The 26,822-nt window shown below is 41.7% G+C and overlaps 1 protein-coding gene across 2 annotated transcripts in view; it reads left to right on the top strand.

The window, feature by feature from the left end:
• The window catches only part of CERK (ceramide kinase), a 79,668-nt gene that overhangs the window by 11,911 nt on the left and 40,935 nt on the right, over positions 1 to 26,822 (top strand). For both annotated transcript variants that reach the window (XM_044984593.1, XM_044984585.1), the window contains exons 2-5: positions 5,635 to 5,748; positions 6,976 to 7,098; positions 11,040 to 11,165; positions 11,904 to 11,967. In XM_044984593.1, coding sequence (XP_044840528.1) covers positions 5,635 to 5,748; positions 6,976 to 7,098; positions 11,040 to 11,165; positions 11,904 to 11,967 — 427 coding nt within the window. The remainder of the gene's footprint in view (positions 1 to 5,634; positions 5,749 to 6,975; positions 7,099 to 11,039; positions 11,166 to 11,903; positions 11,968 to 26,822) is intronic.

Genomic DNA, 26,822 nt, shown 5'->3' with positions numbered 1-26,822 from the left:
TACAGCTCTTCTAGGTTTAATTCCTTAAAAACCCACAACTAGGTTTTCCCCATGGCTTTTAGATCCAGAATATAGACTGCAGGTCAGCTATTTCTTTATACACTTTAGGCCTTTGAGCTTGGCCTGCTAACATGTAATCAGCAGGCAAAGACTCATTCTGCAGGGCATAGGTTTGAAAGGCTGGGATTTCACATAACCAGAGTTGGGAAATTGCATTAATCTCTGCCTAGGAATTCCCTAGGAAATCCACTTAATACTGATTGTCCCAAAAGTCCATATTTCTTTGATACATTTTCAGTATAGACTTTGAGCTCCCAGGTCTCACATCTGTCACATCTTCCCCTGAGAGAGATTACATAAAATCCTAACCACCCCCCCCACTAATACATAAACTTAATACATGAAGGCATTCAAGGATATGGCAGGAAATTGCCATACCTGGCATAGTATAATCTGAAGTAACATGCTAATTTTGAATTCAGGATTTAATATTCACAGTTCACTAAAAATATTTTATCATTTGACTATTTACTGTTACTTTAGGAATATTAACAAAGCCAAGTGTCAGAAAATGCTCTTGGCTGTGCCTCAGAGTTTAACATTCTGCTCCGTGAGTTTTTACATGGCAAATCAGCTTTTCTGAAGCAGTGCTGATTCTGTCTTGAGACTTGCATTGTAGAGTACATAAAATTAAAAGTAGAGTAGAAGTCTTTATGGTATGAATCCACTCAGTAAGCAGTTGTGGCTTACAAAGACTTGAACAGGTCAGTCATGAAACTTTTGTACATATAATATGTATAGTTCTGTGTTTCCACAAGGGGATGATTGGGCGTTTTGCTGGATTGTACTTTAGCCTTGCTTATTTTATGTATTAAGCTTCAACAATAGATTCTGTGTCTACTGAATCTTGATACAGACTGGAGTGTGTGTGTGTGTGTGTGTGTGTCCTCAACTAGATGTTCATTTTGTTGGGAGTTTACAGCATTGTCAGCCAGGGCTAGTCTCGTAGGGCTAACTCTTAAGGTTAGTCTACACTACTGCGCTACATTGATGCAGTTGCACCATGTCTGGTGAAGACGTGCTCTGCCGATGGGAGAGCGTCTCACGCTGATAAAGCAGTGTCCACACCATGCTATAAGTAGTTGTAACTTGGGTTGGTCAGGGAGGTGTTTTTTTTCATGCCCCTTAGCGACGTAAATTGCATCGACTTAAGCAGTAGACAGGCCCATAATACCCTACCCTATACATATAGGGTCTGATATTGATCTCACACCGGTGTAAATGGCAATGAACTCCACTAAGACGTTTGAGTCTAGTGTAACACCATTCTGGAGATATTTGGGATTAGTAGATTGGGTATGTGGATTATTTTCAAGGGGAATAATTGCTCCACAAATTCTCTGAGAGAGTTGCCTTACTATTTACTTCTGTGGGTGGGTTTTTGTGGTTATGATATTTCAGGCTGTTGGCAGATAAAGCAATTCTGTTTGGGGGCAGAGTGGGATGATTTTTAGTAGGATCCCTTTTGTAGCTTGCTCTATGAATTTGTATTTGAGCACCTACTTGTGGAAACTACCCACCCTATCAGGGGAGGGAATAGGGTGCAGTGGACAAGGATCCTAGGCTACTGTTTGTTGACCTTACATTTTCATCACAGCGTTCTATTGGCAGAGTAAGTGAGACCCTATATTCATCTCAATTACATTTGTCCATCTGTAGGTAACATGACAACTTTTCAAAACTATGTGGGAATGTTCTCAGTATTGGTCTCACTCTTGAGCTAGTATTTTGACTGGGATTGGAGGAGGGAGAGCTGGAAATTTTACCCCCTATCATAGAGTACATTTTTCTTAACTTGCTGGAGGTTGGGGCAGTCTTGTCCTGTCAAAGCAGTGGACCTGTCTGGTGTCTGTACAGTGCCTAGCACTAGTACAGTAGGGCCTTATAAATTAGTGTAGTCATCCTAGATGGAACTGAGATTTCTCAAACCATGGTTTGAACTAGTATTCACCAGTAATGAGTAAGCAGTTTTTCTGTAGAATTTGTAAGATACTTTTTATCACCGTCACTGGTACTGCCCAGTTGAAGTCAGAAATGAAACCAATGACTTTATTGTGAATTAAGGTTACTGCTGTCTGGGGAAAGCTGTAAGCAGAGAGATCTAACCCTCAGCTGCTGAAAACGCTCTATAGAAGTGGTGGAATCAAGACATTTCCCTTATCCTCTTTTAAATAGAAGTTAACTATATTGAAAGACCCATCATGCACTCTAGTAGCCCCAATAAATATTATTTAACAATATATAGGCTTGTGTGTGTGGGCTGCTTGGAAGCTTTCCCTAATTCAGAATATCTCTCTTGCCTTCAGGGCAGAGTTAACTAGAGAGAACTATGTGACAGTTTCAGCAATTTTTGTCTCAGTTTATGAACTCTATTTTTCTTTTGAGAATGCCAGTTGTATTAGAACTTCTGTTTTGAATGTAATCTCAAGTGTAGCTTTGAGCATTCTTCGTGTAGCAGGAGTCTGAGGCCTGGTCTACACTACGCGTTTAAACCAAATTTAGCAGCGTTAAGCCGATTTAATCCTGCACCCATCCACACAACGAGGCCCTTTATATTGATATAAAGGGCTCTTTAAACCAATTTCTGTACTCCTCCCCGATGAGAGAAGTAGCGCTCAAATCAGTATTGCCATGTCGGATTAGGGTTAGTGTGGCCGCAAATCGACGGTACTGGCCTCCGGGCGGTATCCCACAGTGCACCATTGTGACCGCTCTGGAAAGCAATCTGAACTCGGATGCACTGGCCAGGTAGACAGGAAAAGCCCCACGAACTTTTGAATTTCATTTCCTGTTTGCCCAGCATGGAGCTCTGATCAGCACGGGTGGCGATGCAGTCCCAAATCCAAAAAGAGCTCCAGCATGGACCGTACAGGAGATACTGGATCTAATCGCTGTATGGGGAGACAGATCTGTTGTATCAGAGCTCCGTTACAGAAGACAAAATGCCAAAGCATTTGAAAAAATCTCCAGGCTATGATAGACAGAGGCCACAGCACAGTGCTGTGTGACAAGCGTAACGGAAAGCCAAAGAATCAAATGGACACTCATGGAGGGAGGGAGGGAGTACTGAGGACTCCAGCTATCCCACAGTCCCCGCAGTCTCCGAAAAGCATTTGCATTCTTGGCTGAGCTCCCAATGCCTGAAGGGTCAAAAACATTTTCACGGGTGTTTCAGGGTATATGTCGTCAATTTACACCCTTCCCTCCTCCCCGAAAGAAAAGGGGAAAAAATCGTTTCTTGCCTTTTTTCAATGTCACCCTATGTCTACTGCATGCTGCTGGTAGACAGGGTGCTGCAACACTGAACACCAGCATCCCCTTCCCGGTGGCAGACGGTACAATATGACTGCTATCTGTTGTCATCATCAGCCCATGAGTGCTCCTGGCTGGCCTTGGTGAGGTCAGCCGGGGGCGCCTGGGTAAAAATGGGAATGACTCCTGGTCATTCCCGGCAGGTGGTACAGAACGGCTGGTAACTGTTTTCATCATGGCAACTGGAGGCTGGGCTCCATCAGCCCCCCCCACCTCATTTCATGTCTAAAGAAAAGATTCTGGACTATCATAGCAGCTGGAGGCTTCCTCCCCCTCATTTTTATGTCACTAAAAAGTCAGTGTTTCTTATTCCTGCAGTCTTTATTACTTCATCACACAAATGAGGGGACACTGCCACGGTAGCCCAGGAGGGTTGGGGGAGGAGGGAAGCAACGGGTGGGGTTGTTGCAGGGGCACCCCCTAGAATGGCATGCAGCTCATCATTTCTGCAGGATCTCTGGGGCTCTGACCCGGAGCAGCTGTGCTCTCTGGTTCTCTAGTACACTTGCCCCATATTCTAGACTGGACTGACTCTATTTTTAGACAAAACATAAAGAAGGGAATGACCCGGGGAGTCATTCCCATTTTTGTCCATGTGCCCCCGACCGACCTCAGCGAGGCCAGCCAGGAGCACCCATGACAGCAGCAGATGGTACAGAACGACTGATAACCATCATCTCATCGCCAATTTACAATAGCATGGCAGACGGTGCAATAGGGATGGCAACCATCTCTGCTACCTTGCAAAGGCAAATGAATGCTGCTGTGTAGCACTGCAGTACCGCGTCTGTCAGCAGCATCCAGTACACACATGGTGACAGTGACAAGGCAAAACGGGCTCCGTGGTTGCCATGCTATGGTGTCTGCCAGGGCAATCCAGGGAAAAAGGGCGCGAAATGATTGTCTGCCGTTGCTTTCACGGAGGAAGGATTGAGTGACGACATTTACCCAGAATCACCTGCGACACTGTTTTTGCAATGGGATCTCAACCCAGAATTCCAATGGGTGAGGCAGACTGCGGGAACTATGGGATAGCTACCCGATAGCTACCCACAGTGCAACGCTCCGGAAATCGACGCTAGCCTCAGTACATGGACGCACACCGCCGAATTAATGTGCTTAGTGTGGCCACGTGCACTCGACTTTATGCAGTCTGTTTTACAAAACCGGTTTCTGTAAAATCGGAATAATCCCGTAGTACAGACATCATTAAAAGTTTGCTTATTGTAAATACAACACAGAATTGCCCTTAATATTGAAGAATATCTGAGTAACTTATACAGTTCAGCAATAGAATTAAAAACAAAAGCAGAGTAGATGTAAATATATCTTTCTCCCTTTTGTTTCTTGCCTTCCTCCCCTTGACTGCTTCATGTTTAGCCAGGTCAAGGCAACTACATTTTGAAATCCCCTTACATAAATGGTTCTGTTATTTGATTATCAAGAGAGCTGACCATTATTATACTCTTAATCATGGTTAAATTGCAGCTGGCAATATTTATTCAATAAATTAAGTTATATTTATGCTCTAGAGTCTGTTTAGAAACAGAAATAGCTATGGTTGGCCTGCCACACCCTTCTACTCTTTTTAGACTAGATAAATTTAAGTTATTTGTACAGTGAAATCTCTTCCTTCCCCCCCCCCCATATACTTCCCACTTTAATATAGCCAGGCTTCTGAAATACACCTCTACCCCGATATAACGCTGTCCTCAGGAACCAAAAAATCTTACCACATTATAGGTGAAACCGCATTATATTGAACTTGCTTTGATCCACCGGAGTGCGCAGCCCCACCCCCCCAGAGCTCTGCTTTACTGCATTATATCCAAATTCGTGTTATATCAGGTCATGTTATATCGGAGTAGAGGTATAACTAGATCATCATGGTGCAAGGGTGATGTAGAAATTAGACACCAGTAAGCTTTTCTTCAGCATCAGGAGTAGGATTGAAACAGCAATGGTTAGAATTACAAAATACTTTATTTGAAGATTTATTTGCCTTTCTGTCATGACTGGGGGCGGGACCGGGAGTGTGATGGGCACATGGCTGGGCCAATTTTGAATGAGTGGTGTTGACCTTGTATTTCTGATTTATGTCCTTGGTTGTGCATGGCTTTGTTCAAAGCTGCTTCTCTGATATTCACCTACATAATCTTTACATTTTATATGAAATACACATTTTACACTTGTGTTTTGAGACTATTTTAATGTTTTTGTATTAACATTCAGTTTTCATGTATTGATGTTGTGTTTGTACAGGAAATTGTTTTGTGCCCGCCTCTGAGATTATTGCTGTAGAAGAAACTGAAATTGACGAGAAGCAGTGTAGTAGTGGAAAATGGCAAAAAATGGCAAAGCCGCATGCTTTCACAGGTAGGGAAATCACTCCTATTTTCAGAATGCTGCAGTAATGGCTTAACTGTAGTAATCTGTAGATTATTTTAAGGGGGACTTGAATTTAGAAGCTGTACAAAGAGTTTTTTATAAACAAAACTATTGGTCAAGAGCCTGGCTTCTTCTTCTTGTTAAAGATGTTTTAATAAAATCTTTCCTTCATGGCTCATCTCCTTCTCTTTGGTCCCACAATGAAGTCATAACCCTTGCTTACTACATCTCGCTGTTGCGAAGTAAATATTGTGGCATCATTAATTCTGAATGACTCCACTAGAGAATCAAATAAGAGATGCTGTGAAAATGACTCCTCACGAAAACTCCAATCATTATTAATGAACAGAGTGTGTGAAAAAAGATCTTTCACAAACTTTTCAAAGTGTGAAGGCTTTCTTTTATGTAAGCACTTCAACTGTACAATCAAGTGAGATACAGTGGTACTCTAACCTGCTTAGTGATATAATAGCAACCCTCTGTACAGCTAACCCTGGAAAGGGGACTTCAATGTACTTGTCCAAGGCTTTATAGAAAGACTAAATGTGAGAAAATAGTCTGTAATGATGTGTGTGTCATTGTTCAAACTGGAAAAACAGAAATGTTTTGGTGGTTCTTTTCCACCCACACAAATGCTTCTCAAGAGACTGAAAATGGCTTTCAGATTCACCCTCTTCCTTTCAGCTTCCTGCAAACAAATGTGATTTTAAAAGGTGGTACTAAGGACTGGAAGTTTTTTCTGACATGAACTTTGCAAACTTTTATATAGTATATAATTTTTCGAAACAAAAGAAATTCAGGCACATATGAATGCTGTGACTTTTGTGTTTTGTGTAAGCAACCATGTAATAACCCACTGTCCCTTTCTCTGGGCATGCTAAGAAGTATCTTTAAAAAAATCATTTTCAAATTTGAGCAGTTACTGTAAGCTAAAATGTGGTGGGGGGAGGAATTACTGTTTTTAAATCATGAAAAATACTTTGTTTTCCTCTTACAAACACACACACAAAGTTTTCCTATTAGAATGATGAGAAATGGAAACATTCTAGAAGGGGGTAGTAGTGTCTTTTGGTTCATTAATACGTTGTCTTTTAAATATGTTGCACAAATCTTTAAAACTAAGGCTTCAACCCACAATTAAGTACATTTCAGACTTGTTGCAATAAATATAGAATGTATAAATTTTTTTGTTTTGTTTTTTATATATATATATAGTATATTACGTGAAAAGAGCACAGAAACACTGCTGGCGGTGCAGCGAAGTAACATTTTGGTGTGTTGATGAGCAACTGTGTAACCAGTGGATACAGGCACTTAAAGAATTACTTGAGTTACAGAGTAAGTTTGACTAAATTACTGAAATATACAACATTATTTTCATGGCGCCTACAGCAGTTTAGGTAAGTTTCTATTAAAGTGGCTAACTCAAGCCCTTAAGCCTAGCTTATGCCCTCCTAAGGGAGAGCAGCCGAGGGGTAGGAGGTGTGCTGCATTTGAACTAGCAAGTATCTGATTCTCCACTGTTGCAAGGTGCAAGGCAGCGTAGCCATTAATACCTATGGAAAGTGAATGTCAGACCCTAACAGATCAGAATAGTAGGGTTCTTATTTATTTGTCCAAGTGTACATGACTGTGTAAAGCACTGGAGAATGTGGGGCCTGCAGACTTTCCATAGTATTGTACTTGAATGGATGAGAGGGGTTTTCTGCTGAGTGAACAGAGGGTGTTGCTTTCATATTTCTCAGATGTCCTGACATCTAAAGGGACATCTGTATCGAGTGTTGAAACAGCTGTAAGATGGGGCTGTCCCTTCAGCACCATGGGTCATATGAAATGGGAACTGTCCATTAGTCATTCCTGGGACTCTCACCTGTGCCCCAGCCTACTTCTTCAAGAGGGGCAGAAGGTTTGGAGTGGTGTGAGTTTTTGCATACATTCATGCTGACAAGGAATCTCTGACCACTGCATAAACATTTGTATGTTAGCCAGGGGTGATGCTACTACAGAATAGCCATTCCATCCATAGTACCTCCTGAAACTTCATTGTATTCAAAAATACATTGCTGCTTAAGCTGTTCTTCCCCCACCTCCACCTTCACATATCACTTGTATTTGATTGAAAACCCTTTGGAGCATGGACTATGGGCTTGTCGATGCTTAAAATGCTGCATTGGCGCAGCTTCACTCAAGACACTTCCTATGCTGACGGGAGGGGTTTTTCCATTGGTGTAGCTAATCCACTTGCCCAAGAGATGGTAGCTTGGTTTATGGGAAAATTCTCCTGTTGACCTAGTGCTGTATGCAGAGAGGGAGGGGTTAGGTCAGTTTATTCCATTGTTCATGAGTGTGGATTTTTCACACCCCTGACCAGCATAGCTATACCAATCTAATTTCCTAGTGTAGACCAGATCTATGTGTTTGTAAAACACCTAGAATGATGAGCCTCTAACTACAAGCCCAGTATAACTATTTATTAATAGTAAACTTCCCAGAGTCTTAAGCACTGAGAACAAACATCTGATAATAACTTTGTTAATGTTTCTTCCAATAAAACAAGTTACAGTTCTCACACCAGTGTCAGCTATTTCAGAGTGCTTGGTAGGTGCTGGCTGTATAGTTCCTGTAATACCAGTGTTGCGTTGTTTTTAAAGTACTTTGTATGTATTACTTATGAAAGGAGGAGACCAAAGAGACAAAATCCTCACTCACTTTTCCCATTCTGCACCTATTGTGACTAGGTGTTTGCCGTAACTGGGAATTTGCTTGCCTTGGGTATTTGTTCAGAATCTTAATGTTGCTTAAAACTACTTTAAATATAAGATATAGGGAATTATTGTTGAATGGCTTTAATGTTATTCCAGTACTAACAGTGAACTGTCCAGAAGTTTGAATATGTGAACCCTTTGGTTTCATTCTTTTTGAGGTCAGAAGGGACCATTGGCTCATCTAGTCTGACCTCATGTATAACACAGGACAGAGAATTTCACCTACATACCCCAGTGTTGAGCCCAATAGTTTTACTTAAGGCTTATGGGCGCACATATGAATATGTGTGACTGATATTGCCTGGAAAATTTCCTTACTGAGTTAAGAGGTGTAATTTTCCTCTCAGGTATAACACATACTGATAAGCTCTTCAGGAAAGAGACCATATCTTCCTCTACCTTGTCACATCTACACAGTGGTGAAATTTTGCTTCTAAGACATGAAATCAGGACCCCAATCTTGATCAGGGCCTATGGACACTGCTCTAATAAAATACTAATTTATCAGATGACATTCAATACTATGCTAGAGACGTTGAGAAAGGTGAACTTGCTGAATTCCCTTTTTGAGGTAGGACCAAGAGAGTGAATTATAGAGTTTTAAATCTGCACTTCGGGAATAGGTGTCTGAAAGAGACGCTAGTGTGCCTTTTCTGGGATTGAGGACAAGCACATTTGAAATCATAATTTTATCAGAATGTCTTTGTAAAAATGACACTATAGGTTTCCTCATTTGTCTGAGTACTTTTAATACAGAAATTATCTAGTTTAAAAATACAAATAAATGTAATGATCAGCCTGCACACTGAGCCTGTGCTCTGAATGTCAAGTGGGTGCTTTTTTTTTTTTTTTCCTTCCATGCAATATCACCATTAATAAAGGCTCTGCAGGGAAGATTGGGCTCAAAAGTATTTATGCAGATTTGTGTTTAGATTGTGCCCTCAGCAAGGTATGTGCAACTCCACCAGTTACAATGGGTTTGTTAATGTGTAGATGTCTGAAATTTAGTAGACCACGATGATGCAGAAAAAGGAGTATAATCCAGTTTCGTCGTCTTCCTTTTTAAGTTTTGTCTCTGAATGAATAATCATACAGGACATATCTTTTGTGTAAAAAGGTGTTTGCATAAATATCTCTTTGGTACAGCCTGTAAAACTATTCCATGATGCCGAAGAATGAATTGAACGTTAGGTTTGCAGGACTGATTCCAAGGACTAGTGAACGAGTTGCAATATGCAGTCAGTGCTGGAAAAAAGTCTTGTTTATGCAATGTCCGATTTGGCTATATATGAAACCATGTACTGTAATGTGGATAGCCTTGGTTCTTTGCAAAGACCTAGGTCATACACTCAGTATTCATCTTACATTCCTCTCAAAAGTTGTCTTAATTCAGCCAACCTGGTGCTTTTCACCATGTTCCAGTGCAGATGATGTTTGTGATGAAGCTGGACAAAATATATGAATTTGTTGTGAAAACTTTTTTTGGCAAGATTCAGATTTTGGTGTTTTCAGTCAGTCCTGTTTTGTTGAAACATACAAATCTGTGACAAGCATCCCAACTTGAGTCTCAAATTTTGAGACTCAACTGGCCTTAGGTTGCCAACTGTTTTAGAAAGGGTCAATGTGGCTGAAGGTCTGTCACGAGATCTAGATTCTATTTCCAGTTCAATCACAGATTTCGACTTAGTGCTTGGCCAGTTTAATAATGTCTATTTTAGTTAATCTTACCTTTCTAAAATAGGGATAATAATCAATACCTCCATAGGAATACTTTGAATCTTAATTGATTAATGTTAGTAAAGCACAGATAAGGCCTAAGGCCCTCTAGCAGTGGAAAGCATTCTCATTTTAAGGGGTCTAGTTGAATAGCCCTGTTGTGATAGGTGTGTTTGGTTCCTTGACTTCACTGACTCTGTGAGGTCAAATTGAAGTCCATTCAACCAGACTTCAGACAGTTATGATAGATATTCTTAGATTATATTGAGTTCAGATCTTCAGAGCCGTTTCCTGCAGTTCAGAATACGCTTTTACAAAATATACTTACCACTTCTCTATCATGTGGAGGATCTTTCAATTGTCTGTTACAAAAGCTATTTTCTAGAATGCTATTGATGAAATACCTTCTATACAGGGATATTTCTACATTCATCTCACCCACAGGATGCATACAGTTGCTGTGCTTATTGTTTGCCAAGGAGAAGATAATATGCCTCTTTCCAGTTGCCACCTCAGCTTGTATCTTATTGGTAGCTCTGATGCCATTGTCTTTTCATTTAGTGGAAAGGCAAGGTGACTGCAGAACTGCCTGAAAGTAATATGAACTTTCTGCTGCTCTTTCCATATAATAAGAAACTCACTTAATTCTCACACTAAGGAATTTTAATATCTTTTATTCAAATTGCCTCTGTTCACTAACGAAATATTTTTATAAGAATATGTATTTAAATGTAATAACTGGCTTGTTTTTATACTCAAGTGCCTAACAATGTCGGGTGTTTGTTTTCTCCTCCCCAGAATTTAGACCAAAGCAACTGCTTGTATATATTAATCCATATGGAGGAAAACGGCAAGGGAAGAGGATCTATGAACAAAAAGTGGCTCCATTGTTTAGTCTAGCTTCCATCTCCACTGATGTTATTAGTGAGTAATAATCTACTTCAATCTCTCATTAAATATAAAATGAAATTCTTTAAAGCAACTCTTCCTTACAGCTTAAGAAAATGTCTTTTTAGAACTCTTTCTGCATTAATAAGTATATGAAATGTAGCTATAGCCCTGCAATTCACAAATGAGGATGATGTAGCAATGCACCATTTATTTCAGTACACTGGTGACCATTTTGTAAGTAGTGATCTATCCAAGCTATTTAAGCTCTTAATTTATGAAACAGATATCCTGCTTTTTCCACTTAAATAAAACTTGCCCTTTAAAACTGCATAGGTTGTTACCCTGATGAACTAATTACTAAATGATAGCGACTCGCAGTGAAAGATACATGTATGTGACACTTAAATTTACATTTAATGTTTTGTACACACAGAATTTTCCTCCTATGTAGTACATGTATTTCTCAGTTTCCTTGTTGTAAAATCCATTGAAATGAAAAATTTTGGTAAGCCGAGACATTATAATGGTTTTGTTTTCTGTTCGTATGCAGTGTAGTTGGTCTCGGGATGTTAGAGAGACAGGGTGGGTGAGGGAATATCTTTTATTGGACCTCTCACCAACAGAAGTTGGTCCAATAAAAGATATTCCCTCACCCACCTTGTCTCTTGTTTTCTGCTTGACAGCCACATTCGTTTTTATTTATGGAACTTATGAAACTTACTTATTCACTCAAGCCTTCCTATTAAGCTATGTGTTTGTCTTTCTCCATAGTAACTGAACATGCTAACCATGCTAAGGATAACTTATTTGAAGTTAATATATACAAGTATGATGGGTAAGTGATTTCATTCATATTAGCTTACATGTTTATTTTTCCTGGAATGTGTAACTTTAATTTCTGGAGAAGAGATTATTGTAACAAGATAGTTTATGGTAATGTGATAACTTTTGATGATATCATTGTAATCCACAGCTTTTCAAAACAGGCATGCTCTTTGGGTCTGCTGCATCTGAATTTGAATTTATTCCCAAACGCAAAAATGGACTGTTTCAGGGGAGTCCAGTTAACCCCCTGAATCAATATTCTTCAGTGAGTGGTAGTTCCAGTTGTATTCCACGGTGGGATTATGCATGTGCACCATGCACCCAGAGCCAGATAATTTGAAATTAGTGTCCGTCGGTCCATGCATGTGCTCTGGCTCACTTTATGCCGCCAACCGAGGCGATACAGGGTGGGGGTGGGCTGACCTCCTCTCCACTTCCTTCTCACAGTCATATGGTCCAGGTCAGAATCCTTCGTGTCCACAATTTCTCATCTTAGACTATATCCTGTCTTTGAAGACGTCGGGTCTATCCATCAGTTCCTTATGAGTTCACTTAGTAGTGGTCAGTCCATACCGTCTGCCTCCTCTGGACTACTTGATTATCGCACATCCTCTAATCAATAGATTCTGAAAAGACTTAATAAGGACCTTCTTGCCTACTCAGAAGATACTGCCCCAATGGGACCTGAATCTCATTCCTTTAGTACTGACAAGGCCTCCCTTTGAGCCTTTAGCTACTTGTTCCATGTCACTCCTTTCCATGAAGGTTGCCTTTCTCATAGCTGTCACGTCACTGAGAAGGGTTGGTGAATTGAGAGCAATGATGGCAGACCCTCCATGCACTGTGTTCCATAAACATCAGGTTCCTTTACATCTACACCCCAAATTCATCCCTGAAGTAGTTTAGGAATTTCACTTTAACCAGTCCATTCAATTACCTGTTTATCCTAAAACTGCAAGCTTCTGTAGAAGAATGAAGACTCTATTTCCTCACTTTATGATAAGCCTTGGCCTTTTATGTTCAGAGAACAAAACCAATCAGGAAATCCCCAATACTGTTTGTCGCCATAGCAGAGAGAGTTAGAGAGCATGCCATGCCATCTCCACCAAGAGAATCTCCAAATGGATAGCTGGCAACATTCTATTCTGCCATCAACTCTTGAACCCCACCTCCCAAGGGGTAAGAGTTCATTCTGCTAGAGCGCAAGCAACAACTAAAGTCTCTCTTCTGGACAAACCCTTCTTAGACATGTGAAAAGCGGCCACGTGGAGTTCCATTTACACATTTGCAAGGCATTATGCCCTAATGCAATACTCTGCTGCTAATGCTTCCTTTGTGATGGCAGATCTCTGCTCAACCCTACTGTCCACACCCTCCTCTTCCTTAGGTAATGCTTGTCAGCCAACTACAGTGGAATACAATAGGGGCCATCACTCGAAGAAGTGGGTAGTTACATGTAACTGAAGATTCTTCAAGATGTATGGTCCCTAGCTGTATTCTACTACCAGTCCTCCTTTCCCTTTGCTTCGGGTCTTCTATTATTTGCGGTGGAAAAGGAACTGGAGAGATAGTCAGTCCACCTTGCTCTTTATCAGCTGAGTCGGAGGCATGAGGTGTGAGCCAGGGTGCATGTGCAGACCAATGGATGCTACTTTCAAATTCTCTGGCTCTGGACACGTGGTGCACATGCGTAAATCCACAGTGGAATACAGATAGAAACCACACATCTCGAAGAACCTCTACCTACAGGTAAGTAACCCCCTCTTACACTTGCATGAACTTGATATGCTACGTTAGTCTATAGTTTTATGTACCAAATAAACATACTAAAACACTTAAATTAAGGTCCCAACTCAGTTAGCACATGCTTAAGTTTTTTGTGAATCAGGGCCTAAAACCAGATACATTCATCAGCACATTTCAGCTGAGTTGAACCACCATTCAATATTACACTTCACTCAAATTTCTGTACTTTGTGTTAAAAGCTAAAACTTTAGAAAGTCTGGCAGTGAATAATTACAGGATCCAGTCACTTTTTCCCCATTACAATGTAATCCTTTACCAGTAGGCACACCTCACTTGATTTAGCCACAGCTCCATTTCAGTTTTGCCCCCTGACTTGTTCTGTAGTTGGGAATTTATTCTTTTGGATGTATACTGGTGGCCTAAATTTCCTCTATGCTGCGCGGCCACGCAGTTGCCTGTTAAACACTGTGCAAGCACTCAGGGTTGCGGCGGGGAGAGATGCCTCTCCCCAAGTCCCGGACCTGCTGCGGCACTCCTCCTCAGGCCCCAGCCCAGCCCCGGACCTGCTGGGACCAGCGGACAAGTGCCCCTCCCCAAACCCTGCCCGGACCATCCATGGCTGGGGAAGAGGCACTTCTCCCTGTCAGCCCAGGTGCTGCTCTGGGACGGGAGAGAGAGCTGGGGGGAGTCCTCTCTTCCCACCGTAGCCTGACGGAGCCCCACTGCACCTGAAACCCCTCATTTCCCCACCCCCTGCATCCCAACCCTCTGCCCCAGCTCAGAGCCCCTCATCCCCGGCCCCACCCCAGAGTCCTCACTCCCAGTCGGAGCCCTCAACCCCCCGCTCCTCGTCCTCTGCCCCACACCAGAGCCTGCACCCCTAGCCGGAGCCCTCAGTCCCACCCCACCACATAAATTTTATGTGCACCAATATGAAGTGATGTGTCACATATCACCTCCATATTGGTGCACATGGGTGGGAAAAATTAGAGGGAACACTATGTTTTCTTATAGTGTGATGTGTTGGGGAAATAAAAATATATTTTTAAATATAATTGGAATGATTGATCTGTTTGGTATAGTTTAATGGAAATGTATTCAGACCATGCAAGAACATTGTAAAGAACATTAATGTTGAATATTAGCAGTACTCCACTGAAACATGTCCTTATGCTGCTCTTTAAAAAATGATGTTGTTTTTTGAATTGCCCAGTTTGGCTTTTTAAATGGGCACTAAAAGTTCCTCTTCAAGTAGATGCAGATGTGTATTCCACTTAGATGTGTGCGCGCTGGAGCCAGACACTTTTGCTTAGCAGTACCTGTAGAGAGGAAGCATTAATGCCTTGTGGTTGTGGCCACTTCCTTGGCTATATGACCCCCCTCAGTTCCTTCTCACTGCCTGTGGCTGTAGTCGGAGCTCTGTGTGGTTATAATCTCACATTTAGTCTTAGCCTAGTTTACTGTATGTATTTAGTCAGTCAGTAGATAGTGTTCCCAGCAGTTCCCTCACTGGGGTTTAAACATTTGTCCTCTGTGTGGAGGGGTGATTCCCCCCCCAATAGTTACTTCCACACATAGGCCCAATTTGAAGAGTGTTGTTCAGTCTGTAGATCATTCAAGAAGTGGACTCAGGTGGCACGGGATCTTCACCACATGCAGCACCTACTAGTACAGGCCAGGCAGCCTGATCCGGTACTGAGGACCTCCTCAGGCCGAAGATCGCTCTTGGGCTTGGAGAGCGTTGCCGCTTCTCATTTTGGGACAAGCACCTCTCCAAAGAGTCAGAGGAGCTGTTCTTTTGTCACCACTGAGGATGAGGTTTCATGAGACCAATCGTAACTGTCCCAGGTCATGGGGCAGCTCCTCTGCCTCCCCCAAGAAAAGCATAGACCGGACTGGCACTGGTTCTGGCGCACAGAATGGCATGGGTACTTCTGACCCTTCCCTGGTATTAAGTGGGAAGGGCAGAAACCCTGTACCATTGACTCTGGTTCAGACTCCAGGTATCTGAGTCCTGTACTGACGAGGGAGATGCTGGTACCAACTATGTCCATGTCGTCAGCATATAAGGTAGCCACAAACTCCTCTTCCTTTTGGTCCAGACCTCCCTGTTGGTCCAGGACTTTCCCAGGGCTGCACCAAGTATAGCCCATCCGATGGAGCCAACTGCTGAACACTCGGGTCTGTTGGCAGGCATCCAGATGCTCCCCTCCCCATGGTGAGAATGGAGCTGGTAATGGAATCGGTACAGGGGACCTCTGCAACAGGACTGTCTTCAGCCCCGCTGCATTCAACACCACAGATTCTCCATTGGCGGCTTTCACCACCCTTGATGTCGATTCACTCTGGTACCTCTGTTTGCACTTGGGCCTACAGGCACTGACTTTTGTTTTTGCTGGTGGATGCTTTTGAAGAGGTGTGTGTGTTTGGGGAGTGGAAGAGGGTACTCTGCCAGTTTTGGGGAGAGGTTATTTTCAGCATATTTATACACTTCTTTCATATTCTAGTTATTGAATGCGTCTATCATTGATATCTTTACTATTTTAATAATTAAATTCTTATGAACTACATAAATACATTATCATGAATTACACTGTTAAAATCATTGCAGTCACCTACAAGCTGTCTTACTAATGTCCTAGTTTAAAGACGATATGTCTCACTGTAGCTTTCTGTATGAAACTGTCAGCAGTCTTATTTACATCTAGTTCCCTGGTCTTGTCTTGATGCGCATTAAGGACAGCTACGTTATTCAGTTGCGACTGTCCCATTGATGACTGACTGGAGATAATTTTTAAAACTTCTGAAGCTGGAGAATGAGTTCAGGATGATACAGGCATGGTGACAAGGATTCTTATAAATTTGCAGTACTCTGGAAACATAATGCTTCCGGAGTTACTGCAAATGACTCCAAGATCTCTCTTGATGGGTAACAGCTAATTTAGGCACCATCATTTTGTATGTATAGTTGGGATTAAGTTTTGCCATGTGCATTACTTTTCATTTAAAATGGAATTTCATCTGCCATTTTGTTACCAAGTCACCCAGTTTTATGTGACCCCTTTGTAACTCTTTGCAGTCTGCTTTGGTCTTAATGATTGTAAGTAAATCATCTGCAAACTTTACCACCTTACTGTTTTACCCCTTTTTGGAGATTATTTATGAATATGTTGAACAGCACTGGGCCCAGTATAAGCCCCTGTAGGACACCACTATTTACTTTTTTCCTTCTGAAAATGGACCATTTATTCCTGCCCTTTGTTTCCTATCTTTTAACTGGAGTGCCTGATGATGCTTTCAGGGTCATCTAAAGAGCCATAATTTAATATAATGACAAGTCTTTTGTTATCTTAATCACCCTGCCTCTGTTTATAAATTCCCTTCCCCAAGAGCAGAAGTTGAAGCAGCACAGAACTCATCACATTCCACATTCAAACTCTGGTTCCTGGGTGCGGAGCAACCCCTATTTTTTTTTCTGTGGGTGCTTGAGCCCCAGAGCACCCATGGAATCAGTACCTACATTTGGACCGACACTACCTGTGCCATCAGCGTGCTCGGTACTGCCATGTCAGGAGTACCAATTTCTGCCACGTTCTAGGCGATGGATGAACTAGATTGCCAATTGGCTCCCTTTGATGTCGCTCCACCAATGTTGCCGAGTTCCTGGAGCTCTGATTAGAACATAACATATGAACAGCCGTACTAGGTCAGACCAAAGGTCCATCTAGTCCAGTATCCTGTCTACCGACAGAGGCCAATGCCAGGTGCCCCAGAGGTAGTGAACCTAACAGGTAATGATCAAGTGATCTCTCTCCTGCCATCCATCTCCACCCTCTGACAAACAGAGGCTAGGGACACCATTTCTTACCCATCGTGGCTAATAGCCATTAATGGACTTAACCTCCATGAATTTATCTAGTTCCCTTTTAAACGCTGTTATAGTCCTAGCCTTCACAAGCTCCTCAGGCAAGGAGTTCCACAAGTTGACTGTGCGCTGCGTGAAGAAGAACTTCCTTGTATTTGTTTTAAACCTGCTGCCTATTTATTTCATTTGGTGACCCCTAGTTCTTGTATTATGGAAATAAGTAAATAACTTTTCCTTATCTACTTTCTCCACATCACTCATAATTTTATATACTTCTATCATATCCTCCCTAAGTCTCCTCTTTTCCAAGCTGAAAAGTCCTAGCCTCTTTAATCTCTCCTCATATGGGACCCTCTCCAAACCCCTAATCATTTTAGTTGGCCTTCTCTGAACCTTTTCTAGTGCTAGAATATCTTTTTTTGAGGTGAGGTGACCACATCTGAACGCAGTATTCAAGATGTGGGCATACCATGGATTTATATAAGGGCAATAATATATTCTCTGTCTTATTCTCGATCCCCTTTTACATGATTCCGAACATCCTGTTTGCTTTTTTGACTGCCTCTGCACACTGTGTGAACATCTTCAGAGAACTATCCATGATGACTCCAAGATCTTTTTTCTGATTTGTTGTAGCTAAATTAGCCCCCATCACATTGTATGTATAGTTGGGGTTATTTTTTTCCAATGTGCATTACTTTACATTTATCCACATTATATTTCATTTGCCATTTTGTTGCCCAATCACTTAGTTTTGTGAGATCTTTTTGAAATTCTTCACAGTCTGCTTTGGTCTTAACTATCTTGAGCAGTTTAGTATCCTCTGCAAACTTTGCCACCTCACTTTTTACCCCTTTCTCCAGATCATTTATGAATAAGTTGAATAGGATTGGCCCTAGGACTGACCTTTGGGGAACACCACTAGTTACCCCTCTCCATTCTGAGAATTTACCATTAATTCCTACCCTTTGTTCCCTGTCTTTTAACCAGTTCTCAGTCCATGAAAGGACCTTCCCTTTTATCCCATGACAATTTAATTTACGTAAGAGCCTTTGGTGAGAGACCTTGTCAAAGGCTTTCTAGAAATCTAAGTACACTATGTCCACTGGATCCCCCTTGTCCACATGTTTGTTGACACCTTCAAAGAACTCTGATAGATTAGTAAGACATGATTTCCCTTTAGAGAAACCATATTGACTTTTGCCCAACAATTTATGTTGTTCTATGTTTATGTTCTGACAATTTTATTCTTTAATATTTTTTTCAACTAATTTGCCTGGTACCGACCTTAAACTTACCGGTCTGTAATTGCCGGGATCACCTCTAGAGCCCTTTTAAAATATTGGCGTTGCATTAGCTATCTTCCAGTCGTTGGGTACAGAAACTGATTTAAAGGACAGGTTACAAACCCTAGTTAATAGTTCCGCAATTTCACATTTGAGTTCTTTCAGAGTCAGAGTCGTCATCCTCCCCCTCCCTTTCACCTGATTAATTCGGGGGGCTGCCAGTGGACCGGTATGGCTCCCAGGGTTGGCGTGTGCCCTGAGGCCAGGATGGAGGTCCTTGTCTTAGCCCCCTATTGTCCACCAATGCCCTACCCGTTTCAGTTGCCTTAGACTCAGTGGGATGCTCCTTGTTCATGGAGATCCTGTTCTTCATCCCATTCAAAGCCAAAATCACCTACCAGGTTGACAGTGGTGGCTTTGGATCAACCACAAGCCTGGGCATTAGCGGTCTTACTCCATATGGTGATTGAGTCCTCCCTCCTTTAGTCCTCATTGCTGGATGATGCTGAGCTGCCTGGTTCATCTTCTCCTTCTCCAGAGGATCTTAAAGTGTACAAGGACCCTTTTAGACTATGTAGCCGCATCCTTGGGCATCCATGTATAGTTCTTCCAAGAAAACAGGCACAAACTGGTGGACATTTTGCAGCCCACCATCCCCAGGAGAATGACCCTCCCAATCAATCATGCACTCCTTGAGTCAGCAAGAACCCTGTAGAATACACTGGTCTCGGTACTGCTGGTGATCAAACACGTGGAAAAATGCTACTTGGTTCCCATGCATAGATTTGAGGGGCTCTATTCCCACCTGGCCCCAAATTCCTTGATAATAATGGCCATAAACAGTGCCCAGCAGGGTAGGTTCAAGCACGGAGATTCCAAGCTATTGGACCTTCTGGGCAGGATGATCTATACCTCATTAACCTTACAGGCCAGGATAGAAAATCAACAAGCTTTGCTGGCCAAGTATGTTTTCCTCAATTGGTCAGCCATGGCTAAATTCGAGGATCAGTTGCCCAAGGCCTCATGTGAGGAGTACAAGCCATTTGTTGTGGAAAGTTGCTTGGTGGCTAAAACATTCCCACTATCCGCTCTATTGCCAATACCTCAGCCAGGGCAATGGCCTCGGTAGTAACTATTATGCAGGCTTCCTGGTTGCAAAACTCTGGGATCACTCTGGATGTCCAGCAAGCCATGAAGGACTTGCCCTTTGATGGCTGAGTCTTGTTCTCAGACAAGATTGATGTGTGCATCTGAGCCTGTAGGGCCACAAGTCCGCTTGCACTCAGGTGGTCCAATGCATCAGGTTCCACCTTCACCTTCTTCAGATGTGGCTTAGGATGGTTTATTGCCTTGCTCCCTATTCTCTGGACAGGCTGGTTCACCTTCCTCCACTAGTCGTATATTCTTTGCTCTGGTGGGAATCCCCATACAATGTGTGCCAAGGAGTCGCCTTAGCTTGGCCCTCTCCGACCAAGTCAGTGGTTACTGACGGTTCCCTTCTGGGTTGGGGGGCACATCTGGACTTGTTGAGGGTGCAGGGCCTGTGGTCGGAACAAGAAGCCTCACGCCATATCAACATGTTGGAACTTCAGGCCCTCCACAATTCATGTCCTGCCTTCTGAGACCACCTCAGACACTCAGTAGTTCATGTACTCACTGACAATACCACCACAATGTACTATGTGAACAAGCAGAGAGAGTGAGGGGGCACATTCCAGGTTATTCTGCCTGGAGGTGATCAACCTGTGGCAATTTTGCATCGAAGAAGACATCATTTGGGTAGCAGTCCATTTGTTGGAGATGCAAACTTATCTCGCGAACCATCTCAGCAAAGTTTTTTCCCTGAGCCACAAGTGATCCCTGAAGGAGAGTGTTCTACAGGTCATCTTTGCAACATAAGGAATCCCTGCAATCAAGCTGTTTGTGATGAGAGAAAACAGAAGTGTTGACTATTCTGCTCTCGAGTGGGCCTTAGTTAGGGCTCCCTCTCTGACACCACCTGCTGCAGCTGGCAGTCAACTCTTCTGTACACCTTTCCACCTGTTCTGGTCATTTTGAAGCTCATAGGGGATCAGACCAAACTCATCCTCATCCCAACATGGCCAAGAGTGCTGGTTCTCAGATGTTTTTGCTCTGTCAGTTCAACCTCCCATATTGTTTCTTCTCTGTCCTGACTTGCTCACTTAGAACCAGAGCCAAACCCTCCATCCTGCAGTCAGCTGCTGTACCTCATGGTGTGGTTTTCGCATGGAGTAAATGAAAAGGAACAGTGCTTGGAAACTGTCCAACAAGTCCTACTCAACAGTGGGAAGTCCTCCACTAGAATGGCCTACTTAGTGAAATGGAACAGGTTCTCAGTGTGGCCGTTGGTCCGTGGGACCCACCTGATAGAGGCCTCCATCCAGTACAATTTGGAATACCTGTTGCATCTTCAGAAATTGGGTCTTGTGCTCAGTTCACCAAGAGAGCATTTGGCAGCAATATCAGTATTCTATCCCCCAATTCAAGGGAAGTCAGTTTTTTTTTCTAATACTGTGGTGATGAGATTTCTAAAGGGGCTTGTCCACTTATCCTCTGGTCTGTCCATTGTGGGACCTAAACACAATTCTGGTGGCTCTGATGGGCCCTCTTTTCAAGCCCCTTGCATCTTCTCCTGTCCTGTCTCAGAAAACCACATTTCTGATAGCCATCTCTTTGGCAAGAAGTGTGTGCGAGTTGCAGGCCCTCATAGCCAAGTTGTTTTTCACACAATTCTCCAAGGAGAAGGTAACGCTGCAACCACACCCAAAGTTTTTATCCAAGGTGGTTTCTGTTTCATCTGATTTTACCTGTGTTTTTCCCTAAGCTGCAGTCTTCCCCAGAAGATCAGCACCTCCATAGTTGATATCAGGCAATGTCTAGCCTTTTATCTAGACAGGACTAACTGCTGCATGTTTTATCTCGCCTGTTCGTGTCATATGCGTACCACATGAAGGGACAAGCGATCTCTGCACAGGACATCTCTAGATGGATAACATCCTGTATCAAGGCTGCATGAGAGATACCTTTCACTGCACGTCTTCAGCAGATACAGGCTCACTCCACGAGTGCACAAGTGATGTAGATAGTGACATTTCCTTACTGGATGTTTGCAGGGAAGCCACATGGTTGTCCATACATACATTTATGGCTCATTATGCTATTACTGCATCTTCCAGACTGGATGCAGGTCTTGGAAGGGCAGTCCTGTGATCCTTATTGCAGTAGACTTTGAGCCCCGCCTCCGGTTTGGTGTACTGTTCGAGTCACCTAAGTGGAATACTCATCTGCATCTACTTGAAGAAGAAACGGTTACTTACCGTAACTGTAGTTCTTTGAGATGTGATGCAGACATGCATTTCCTGACTCACCCTCCATCCCCTCTTCCTTGGAGTCTCATCTCATGGGTTTTCAGTGTGAAGGAATTTGGGGGAGGGAATTGGGGTGGCTCCGCCTCATATACCCGGGGGAGGGAGGCACACGCACTGCCCCTTTACGGGTACTGCTAGGCAAAAGTCTTTGGCTCTGACACACTGGGTGTGCAGACACCTAAGTGTAATACATGTCTGCATCACATCTCGAAGAACCACACTTACAGTAAGTAACCATATCTAGTCTCTCCCCCCGCATTTTTATTGAATATAAAAGCGTTATAATTTAAAATGACCCAAACACTACAGTGAAAGTTACCATACAGAGGATCAGACTACCAATCATTAACTTTTACACACAAAATTAAATACAAATGATAGAAAAAATAATAAAAATAGAGAAGACTGAGGGAAAGAATATAGAGAAGAAAGGGAAGGAGGAGTCATAACATGACTCACCAAGATATTCCGCTATATCTATAAAGTCTACCCATATGTCAATGAACTTATCATCATTTTTATTATGGTTGGAGATCCTTTCCATCTCTGCCATACCGGTATGCCAATCATTGGACTGGATTTTGATTTCCAGTACTAAAAAACATAGTCTTTTAGCCAAAAGTTGTTATCACAAACTTTTAGCCTTTTAAGTTCTATATTTAGAAAAGGAAAGCATTAAGGAGGATAGTTTAAAATACAATCCCTTAGGCACTTTTGAAAATTTCCTCTGTAAAGTTTAACATGGATAAAAGACTCTCTGCTTTTCCTGTCCCTCTGTTCCACTTCCACATGTTAGTGTGAGTTATATGCATCCTATCACAAGCATGATATATTTTTAAACTCTACTACTACTACCAGTCATCACTCCATCAGAATACTAATATATTTCTTTTGAGGAAGCCCAGAAAAATAAAACCTGGACTTTGTAGGCAAAGCCATTTTGGAGAGATGAACCAAAATATTGAATAATTTTTATGATGGCAACAGAAAAAAAATTTCAACACCACATATTTTTAAACTCCTTTTTGACTTCCCAGAAAAATTCTACTCTAGGATAAAATGAGGCCTGTTAAGTTTAGGGGAATTGTGTTTTTGGAGAAGTTATGGAGTGGATGTTTGAAAATAGGTTTCAGATAGCTCCAAAATAAAGAGGTGAATTTACAGGTGGGCTGAAGTGCTGTTTTCATGTTTATAAGCCAGTTGGGCGGATACATCTATACACCTGTATAAAGGGAAACTGACCCTCTGAAAATGTAGTCTAGTATATGTTGTAAATAACACCCAGCAATCCTCATAGTGAGTTCACACCCTCCCTGAAAACATGAGGGAGTAGCAGTGACCAAATATAGTAGCTCCTAATGCGTGTAAGACCTATCCCAATATTTTGTTCAAAGTCTTCCTTAAGAAAGAGCCAGATATCCCTGTGTGTAGTCTTTATTATTCCTGAATATCTCATTTGATCTCTCTAACTTGATAGAACATTAGATTTTTAATTGGAACTTCCTTGATTTGGCTGAGAGAAAAATCTGAACTGTCTGTGTCATGAGTCTACCCTCACTTGAAACTGGGCGGTTTCAAAGTGAGGATCCGCATGTATTCTGCCACCATGTCAAAGGTCTCATCCCCACTTGGAACTGTTGGGCTCCAATGTGGGGACCTGACTTGGTTTCCCTTTAAACTACCATGTCCTGGTCTGCACCCTCACTTGAAACTGGGGGGTTTCAAAGTGAGGACCAGCATGTATTCCCCCACCCTAAAATCTTAGGGTAGGTCTCCCCTTCGGCTGCCACCACCCGGTCAATTCCGTGGGCCGGGACACCCCTGTTTCCCCCCTTGGGAACACAGATCAATTCACAGAGGAGGAACCTCCCCCCCTCTTCCCTCTCTCCAGCCTGCTCTGGAGACAGAGTTGCCTGGATTCAAACGCCTTGAATCTCTACACACAGGGAAGCAGCCCACTTCCCCCTCCCCTTCCCCTGAATTTCCCCAAGGGAAGGAATTAACCAAGTCCAAAGGAAAGAAAAGAATTTATTAAGAGAACAAAAAGAAAATACAGAATCTCTATGAGCCCAAGCTGGACACTCATAGGGTATAACCTTATCAATCTCTGGAGAGAATTCCCCCTCCCCCTTTTCTCAGTAAAAGCAATATCAGCAAACAGGAATAAAGCATTTCCTTTAGCAAACACACAATTGCAAATATAGAAATCAAATCATAAGACTAATTTGCCTTTCTAATTAATACTCACTATTAATTAGTAGAAACTACTCCAGGAGAACTTGGAGACATGACTGTCCTCTGTTAGATTTAAGAACAGTTCTCACACAGGCAAAGGCTTCCCTCCACAGAGATTTGAAAAAATCTTATCTCTGATTGGTCCTCTGGTCAGGTGGTCACCAGGTACTACATGTTAACCCTTTACAGGTAAAACAGACCTTAACCCTTAACTATCTGTTTATGACAGTCTGACTAAAAGAAACGAGATTTAAAAAAAAGGCAAAAAAGTTGTCTTACAGTAATTCAGTAGATAATTCAGATACAGTGAAGGTCTGATCTTTAGAAGAAAGTGTGATAGTTATCAAGCTGACTGCACTTCTGACCCTTTTTGGTTCCCACTGCATACATGACTGCCACAAATATTTGTTTAGCTATTTAGTTAGGTTTGAAAGGATTTTTTTTCTATCTCATTAGATACTTCAGCATAAAAATTGTCACTGCTACCACTTCTCTCCATAATAGCCAGGCCCCAGGATGCCAATTATTAAGAAATTATTTAAAACGAGCAATAGCTCTAGATGGAAACTCTTCACTAAAGCACAATTTTTTGTACGTTGATATTCTGGTATTCACTTCCAGTCTGAGTCAAAGTCAGGAATTTCTTGGTCTCTATTATATTGGCCCTGGGGATTATCCTCAGAAAGGATAGGTATCTGTTTCATCCAGGCAATATTGAATTTGTACTTGCTGTTAGTTGAGAGCAGGATAATATTATCTTTATATCAGTCCTACATTAATTCTAAACCAATTCTACAGCGCTATAGATCCAATCTAGAGTTGGGGCAGGAATTTGTCAAGGGTCTGACTGGGTATAGAATATACTTAAGGAGGTGAGAAACTGGCAACTGCCTTCTCTGTTGAGGTATAATGTAGCTCAATAATATACAACTGAGAAACTGTATCTTTCTTTTACTTTTAAAACAAGATGTTTTGGCGTAGAGAGCAAGTATTGAGCAGAAGCTAACATATATTTATAGGACTGTGACTCCAGTACTGGAGCAAAAATAGGGTTCTCTCAAAGGATAAATGTCACTTGTGGATTTTCTGCATAGAAGTTTCTCTTAACTGCTTATTTTTCTACTCTGTGCCAAGAGTTTGATCAGTTTGATAGTGCAGCAGTTCAGTGATAACAGAATTGAAATGTTTAAGTAATCAACAAATAACATGAAAAAGTATATTAGTATAATAGCCTGTATGCGTTGAATGATGATGAGGACAAATTCTATTCTGATCTGTACTGTGAGTGCCTATTCCCAATACTGGTCTGTTTCATACAGATGGTGCAGAATGTGCAATAGGAGTATTCTGCATGAGAAATGGGTGCAAAATAGAAATAGGTGCTGCACGTCAGAGTATACGCTGAACAAACTAGAGAGTAATTGTACTAATCCACTTGTTTTCATATATTACTTTCTAATGCTTGTATGTGTATGTTGGGGACTTAATACACAATTTTCTGAAGGTTTGACTAGGCTCGCTCTCATAGTGCATCCCATTAGAAGATTTTTTTAAATTTAACTTTCTGTGCCCTTTTAAGACTTTTAAGGGAGTGCGGTTTGTTAATATTTATGCACAGACCAGATATTATGTAATGCTTTGTTTCTGGTGCTACTCTTGGTTACAGACTTTGAGTCTATCTGTCCTGAGCTTTAACTATACTTGCTACTCCAGCTAAACTGGATTAATTTTGCAAAACAAACTCTTCTGAAGACATGTAAAACTACTTGTTGTCAGATTGTAGGATTGTAATCTTGATATATCCAACTCTTTTTTTTTTTTTAATGCTTTTGTGTAACAAGACAATTTAAGATTTCAGGATTCGGCCACTTTAGGAAGGATAAGTCAGTTCAGTTAGTATGTAAGCCTTTGTACTTTTGAGACTTGAACCTCCAATTGTCTACCATTTTATAAACATACTGTAAGGTTTTAAAATGTATAAATGTTCATTTCAGGATTCAAAGTATGTCTTTTGATAGTAATTGTGTGTGATGTAGCATATTAAGTAAAGTTGATAAAATTAATAGAAAAAAACATTAAGTGGAATTATATTACATATTAAAGGAATACAAATATCATACTTCTATCTAAAACTGCATATGTTAACTTACAAATTGTTTATAAACACAGCAACTAAAAAAGAGGGGAGGAATTTTTACTTTGTTTAATTTTGTATTTGAGGGCTCTGTGTACAGTCTGTTTCAGTGTTTTACTTGTATAGTTAGTTTCCATGAATGTTTGTGTCTGTGTTCACAAAGCAACAGGGGAAAGAAAAAGCACATTTGAAAAACAGGAGAAAATTGTT

The sequence above is a fragment of the Mauremys mutica genome, chromosome 1 (genome assembly GCF_020497125.1).
Source record: "Mauremys mutica isolate MM-2020 ecotype Southern chromosome 1, ASM2049712v1, whole genome shotgun sequence".
NCBI lineage: Eukaryota > Metazoa > Chordata > Testudines > Geoemydidae > Mauremys > Mauremys mutica.
This window is presented reverse-complemented; position numbering and strand designations above follow the sequence as displayed.